This window comes from Austrofundulus limnaeus, unplaced genomic scaffold, assembly GCF_001266775.1.
Source record: "Austrofundulus limnaeus strain Quisiro unplaced genomic scaffold, Austrofundulus_limnaeus-1.0 Scaffold441, whole genome shotgun sequence".
Lineage (NCBI taxonomy): Eukaryota > Metazoa > Chordata > Actinopteri > Cyprinodontiformes > Rivulidae > Austrofundulus > Austrofundulus limnaeus.
The window spans coordinates 243,599-250,079 of NW_013952843.1; the positions used below are offsets into that span (position 1 = coordinate 243,599).

At 41.5% G+C, this 6,481-nt stretch overlaps 1 protein-coding gene across 1 annotated transcript in view; it reads left to right on the forward strand.

The window, feature by feature from the left end:
* whrna (whirlin a) overlaps nucleotides 1-6,481 on the forward strand; it is a gene marked incomplete at its 5' end in the record, with an annotated part of 132,335 nt that overhangs the window by 107,067 nt on the left and 18,787 nt on the right. The window contains 1 exon segment of the mRNA XM_014024831.1: nucleotides 5,291-5,503. Coding sequence (XP_013880285.1) covers nucleotides 5,291-5,503 — 213 coding nt within the window.

A 6,481-nucleotide genomic window follows, 5' to 3' on the forward strand; every position in this document is an offset into this window, starting at 1 on the left:
GTGTAGAGCTGGTCCAGTGTTCCACGCCCAGGACGAAAACCACACTGCTGTTCCTGAATCCGAGGTTCGACTATCCGACAGATCATTTTAATTCATTTTTTTTTATTTGCACCTTTGGGTAAATTACTTTTAAACAGATTGGCTTTTAAATCTGAGTTTGTCWTAATGTTGGAATGCACTGAACTGGATTTAATTCTGGTTGAATTGGTTTGAATCATATTTAGACTGAATTGGATTCTAATGGATTTGATTAAAACTTGAATTTGAGCTGTCGCAGTATAAATGCAGCTGAATCACGTCTAACGYCACATCAGTAGTAAATATTTTACTGACAGTGCTGCATATATGAACGTACATGATGGGAATGGGAGGAGAGGAGGGAGAAAGAAACCCAACCTCACAGCATCCGTTTAGGGAGGAACTATTCATCTTTCCTCATGACAAGGCCCTCCTGCATGAACCCAGGTCCATAAAGAAATGCTTTTCCCTGATTGGTGTGGAAGAGCTAAACTGGAACAGAACCAGAACCTTAATGAGAGAACATCAATGCTGACTGCAGCCTTCCTCTGCTTCCAGCCTCCCATCTTAATGACAGAAAGTTTTCCTTAATATTTACCTTTCTGAAGCAGTTTTTACATGTATTTTTATTTTGTAGTTGTTTTTCCYTCACTAAGCTCTTGTGTAAGCTTAGTTCTACACGCATAAGAAGATTGTGAGAACATGAAAAGCTGTTTTTTGTAGGAATGCAGGTAAAGGTAATAACAGAAATGCTGCAGTTTTGATGAGGAGGTTCAGAATAAGCCGTGCGCCGATGAAGTGGCTCCTCTCTGCTCGCGTGATAGAGCGAGTCTGAGGGCATTAAGAGGGGGAGATATATAGTCTGAGGGCTTTGGGGCTCAGCAGAAAGGAGGAAGGCGATAACTCACAGCCCTGCAGCCTCTCCACYTGAGCCCCGGCAGCTCGCGTTAGAGCCGACCCCCTCCGCTCACCTCCCACCGAGGAAACATCATCAACGTAAATATTTATTTCCTCTCACAATAATCTGCAGGTGCTGAAACCAGCAGCCGTTTGTGTCTTCCTCTCACTTCTGGGCCTTTTTGGTCCCAGCAGACACCCCTCACCCCTCCCTGCCTGCTGTAATTGCAGCCTAAAGGCCAAAGCAGACAGAAAAGCTAATTAATAAAAGGATAGGTCACAACAATTCTCATTTGTTTCCCCCGTGACCACGGTTTGGAGACCGATCCAGAGCAAATGAATGTTGAGACGTCAGAGTTATACAGCAGACAACAAGGGAAACCTTTGTTTTTGTCTCTCCAACACATCCTGAAAGGGAATAAAGAGTTTATATTGAGGTTTGATGGACAGAATTCCTGCTGGTTTCAAGAATTAACAGAAACCCAGCAGGGCTCTAGAGTGCGACCAATTTGGTTGTAAATGCTTTATGGGAGATTTTCTTTGTTTGTTTATGGTCAGTACTGTCTTTAATACATGTCTGTGTCCAAATTCAGGGGCTGGGTACTTCAAAGGACCCGGCCTACCTGGTCTAGGTGGACCGTGTCCTTGGTCAACCAGGACATCGACTAGCAACRGTGACGGCACTAAACAGAAGCAAAAATAGATCGAAATTTGCAAAATATCAACATATTAGTATTATAAATATTGTAAAACAACAAAGTTAGCCTAAAGACATTATTTGAAGAACTAATGGACCCGCCGTATGTACGTCTCTTTCTCTATAGCAGCTCGTTTGATTTCAGACAAGAATAATATTAAAAACACGTCAGAGAAAACTAAGCATCGCAGCTGCCTGAAACTTTTCAWTTTRATACCATCAGATTTTTATTTAAAWCTGTACTTCTTTCTCTCACWTCGTCCACCATTACGAGCTGGYAAAACAATCTCCYGTCCGCCCYCAGAGTGGTTAGGGGAGTCGTCCTGGAACCAGTAGGTCAGTGGTTCGATCCCCCGTCCAGCTGTCTCAGTTGTTGTCTTTGGGCAAGACACTTCACCCCCAACGCCTCTGGTGTGTGTCCCATCAGTGTATGAATGTGATTAGCACTGATTAATCTTCATAGATGATTATTCGTGTTAACTTTGTAGGAGATCCAGCAGAGTGCTGTGTGAACGGGTAAATGAGGACACAAGTGTGAAGAGTAGGGATGCACCGATATGAAAATTTCAGCCGATATCGATATCCGAAATAATTATCGCTGTTGTGGCTGATAACCGATATTTACTAGTATTGCACAAGCACACAAATTATATTATACATACACACACAAACACACTTGGGTCTTTTTTTGATAATGTAAATAAACAACCAGACCTCTGACATGGCTCTACTTCAGTTATTCCTCTCTGCAGCATCAGTATCACTATCATGATCAAACAGATGCTGCTCAACCAACCATCTCTCCTCCCAAAACAGAGACATAAAGATAAGAAGTGGGAAATCAATATCGGACGTTAATATCGGCCCAGTTTTACATATCGGACCGAAAAAATGACCAATATCAATTGATATTGATATTAATGCCGATATATCGCGCATCCCTAGTGAAGAGCTTTGAGTATTGTGGTTGGGTAGAAAAGTACTTTACAAGTACAGTCCATTTACCCGCAATGCTTTATGGGATTTGGTGGGCCGAGAAGGATCCATCGGACCCCTCCCTCAAAGCAGTGCAAAAGGAGGACGCATTTGTCGGCCACGTTGAAGGAGTGTTTTAGTTTGGACAGCCTCCGGCGCAGCGCTGTGACGTAAATTTGGACAGCCCATCTTTGAAACGCTTTCGGGCCACATGAAACACCATGTTGGGCCACATTTGGCCCGTGGGCCTTGAATAGGACACGTGTAACAGAGGAATCACTACAACCCCTTACAAAGAACACCATGCATAAAAACTGCAACCTGAGTTCAGCTGCGGTCGTTGGGAGACTGAAAACATATCCAGGATTTATGTCGTTTTCCAGCTGCATTGAAGGAAAAACCCTGATGATGCTTTTACTGACAGATTTCAGGCTCGTTCAGCAACAACCGCATCCATTTTTATTCCACCTGGAGTTAAAGTGGAGCTGGAGTTGACGGCCTCTTGGTGTGTTGGAGCAGAGTGGCAAAAAGGACTGTAAAAATAAAAAAAACATTAAATTAAATCTGCGTGTGATGGAGCAGAATGAATGAGCTCAGATTACAGACTCTGTTCAACAGGAACAGATTTTACTGGACGTCCATCTGAAACTGTTCTTCTGTTTCTTGGCAGCAGACCTCATTAGCAGGTAACACCAGGTGTTCACTCCATCTAAGTGACAGCCAGTTCTGTCAAACCCTCCAGCTCCACTTGATCAGACTCCCGTCCCCTCCCGTCCCCCCTGCACCTCGAGCTAAGTAACCGGGACACGGATGCTTTCAGAGAAACCCTCCTAAACGCCGCAGTCATTAGGATTCAGGCGCTGTAGCGGCTCGATTCACCTTGGGCATGTCAAATGTTTTGGCTCGGCTCAGACCAGCTGAAAATACGAGCTGTTAAATGTGAGGATGAGGGGAAAGAGACGGAGAGCGAAGGCGGAGGAGGCGGGAGCAGCGTGCCAGGCTCGTCTCTCTTTAGTTTTTGTTGTCAGGAGCTCGTGCAGGCGCGGACCCCGGAGCCGTGACTTTGAAGTGGCGTCTCWGATTAAGGCGTTAATTAAAGAGTAGCTGCTCTGAGGCGAGCAGATAACTGAGAGGAAGAGGAGACGACGGTGAAGGAGTGACAGCTCAGGAGTTGTTCAGTGTTTCTGGTTGACGGAGAAGCCAGCTGGCACCACGGTGTGAACATCACAGCTCCTGTCCTGCTGAGGCGTCCGTCCGTCAGAGCCGGAGGGAGTGGAGGAACAGGACATTCATCCACACTGCTCAGATCAGCTCATCTCTACGCGTTACAGCACCTTCCACAACTTTTCTCTTTCAGTAATTATGTATCAAAACTTTCAGCTCCTTCAGGACATTCCAGTTATGGCTCTTTGTGTTTCAGCAGTTTTTACTTTTGGAGATATTTAGCTTTTTGTCATTTTGTTCTCAATAAAAATAAATGGAGCCACTGTATCCTCAACATCCTTCAGRGTTAAAGCTTTCCTGTTCACCTTTTCTTCTGATTCTGCTTTTTATTGTTTGTGCTCATTTTTAGCTTCTTTCAGCTTATTTTTTCTACTTTTAGCCTTTTCCTTTCCAGCTATTCTACTTTTTTTACTTCYTTCAACAGTTTTCTGCAAGTTAAGCTAGTATTAGCTAACTGGTGTGAGTAGGCGAGAAACAAAAGGGTGATAATGTTTCTTTCAAGCTACAGTCAATGTTTTCAGCTAAATTCATCTTTTTGTGATAATTTTAGCTACTTRTTTCCAGTTTAATTCAGCAAACATGCTGTTTCTGCGTCTTTGTTCCAGATTTAGTGTTTTCAGCTACAATACAGCAATTTCAGCTTTTTGTTTTTGCTGTTTCACAACAATTACTAAAATTTATTTCTCATTTCAGCTTTTTCAGCTACTTTTTATGCTATTGTAGCTTAATTTAAGCTATTTTAGCAATTTCAAAACAAATAGCAAGTACTTTTCTTGTTTTGTTTTTTTTCCCAGTTGAAATTTCCACTCATTTCCCAGTTTTAACTTGTTTCAGCTCCTTTTAGCTTCTTTCTACTAATTTAGGCATTTTATGCTTCTTTAATGTGTTTTCTGTTGAAGTTGTTTTTTGTGGTTTTAGCTATTTCTTTTTAGCTAAATCAAGTTTAATCAGCTAAATACACRTTTTTGTAAAAACTTCTGCTTCTTACTACTTAATTTAGCAAACATGCTCTTTCTGTTTCTTTGGGATGATTTCAGCTGCTTTTTGTGATTTAAGCTAGTTTCAGCTTTTTAGGTATTTCCAAACAAACTGCAAGGATTTTGTTCTTTTTGTTCTTTTCCTGTTTTTGCTAATTTGAAACTCTTCACTTTCATTTCCTCGTCTGTTAATTTTAATTTGTTTCGTCTACTTTTAACACCTTGTTTTTCATTTTCTAATTTTAGCTACTTGTTCGCTCTTTTCAGATGTTTGGACCCTTTTTTGCTCTTTTTCTGCTGATATTTTACTTGTGTTTTTCCTACTTTCAGCAAAACTCATCTGTTTAATTGTAACTCATATTTCCAGTTTTGCTGTGTCAGCAGCTTTCAGCAGCTAGCGTTCCCGCTGCCTTATAGCAGGAACCGTTTATTTCTACAGTCAGTCTGTGTCTCGGTCTGAAACCTGTTAGTAAAAACAGGAAGCATCTTTCTGTCCTTTCAGCCTGGGTTCTATAAGGGCGTGGCGGGCTCCCAGGTGACCCTGTCCAGTCTGGTCAACCAGTCGCGCGCCATGCTGGAGGAGCAGGCGCGCCACCTGCTGACGGAGGCGGAGCGTCAGACCATGAGCTACTACGTGGAGGAGTACCGGGACGGACACGTGGGCGTGGAGCAGCTGGTCATGGCGCTGTTCGAGCTCCTCAACACGCATGCCAAGGTGAGCCGAGGTCAGAGGAGGAGTTTCCTGTCAGCAGGAAGTGACGCTCAGTGCTGCTGCCATGTTTGATCTGCAGCTTCCTGACGTTCTTAACAAGCTGCACTTTGAATTCCCATCATGCTTTGCTCCCTGAAGACTCTCCACAAAAAAACTGATTTCCTCCAGTCAATGCTTTAGTCCCCAGGAACGTTTTTTTTTCTTTTTTCTCTAAAATGAGTTTGATTCTAAATAACTGCAGGTTTTTTTCACTCATTTTCAGTTCACTGGTTAACATTAGGCCACTTCTCTTTGATTTATTTAATTCAGGCATAATAAGGCTCCTAAATTCAATAAGTAAATAAATAAATAAACTACTGTTGATCTGTACTCTTCTTTCAGCAGCCTGGCAGAAAGACAGGATTTGATCCCATTTTTTTCACTGAAAAACATCAAAGATTAAACAGTTTGATTCACAGAAATTAGGATTTTAGCTCCAACTACTCCTAAAGTGTTATCAGAAAACTCCAGCTGAAGAATGAGGCAGGTGTTTACTGCAGTTGTTTTCTTTTTTTTTTTTTGAATAAATTAATTTCAGATAGTTTGTCTTCTACAGATTGTGTTTTCAGGTCTGAAATGTCCATGTTCCTTAATTTATTTTATTTTTCAAACAATACAAAATACACTGTTACATTCAGGTGCATGGGGTTTATAAACAAAGTAAAAAAAACTTAATTGTCTTAAATGATTTTCATAAAGTTCAAAGAACTCTTAATCAAGACTTTATTCATGGAAGAGTTTATTCATCTTACATTGAGAAGTTATAGTTGTATGTGTTGTGTTCAAACTATAAAACATGTAATATTATGAGACGTCACTCAGAGAGTTGAAGATGACTCTCAGATACTGCCTGACTGAAGCTTAATACAGTATGTGTCAAACAGAGCTGTAGTTGTTTCTGTAGACTTTAAACAGTAACTTACCCCAAAATTAACTTTTTTT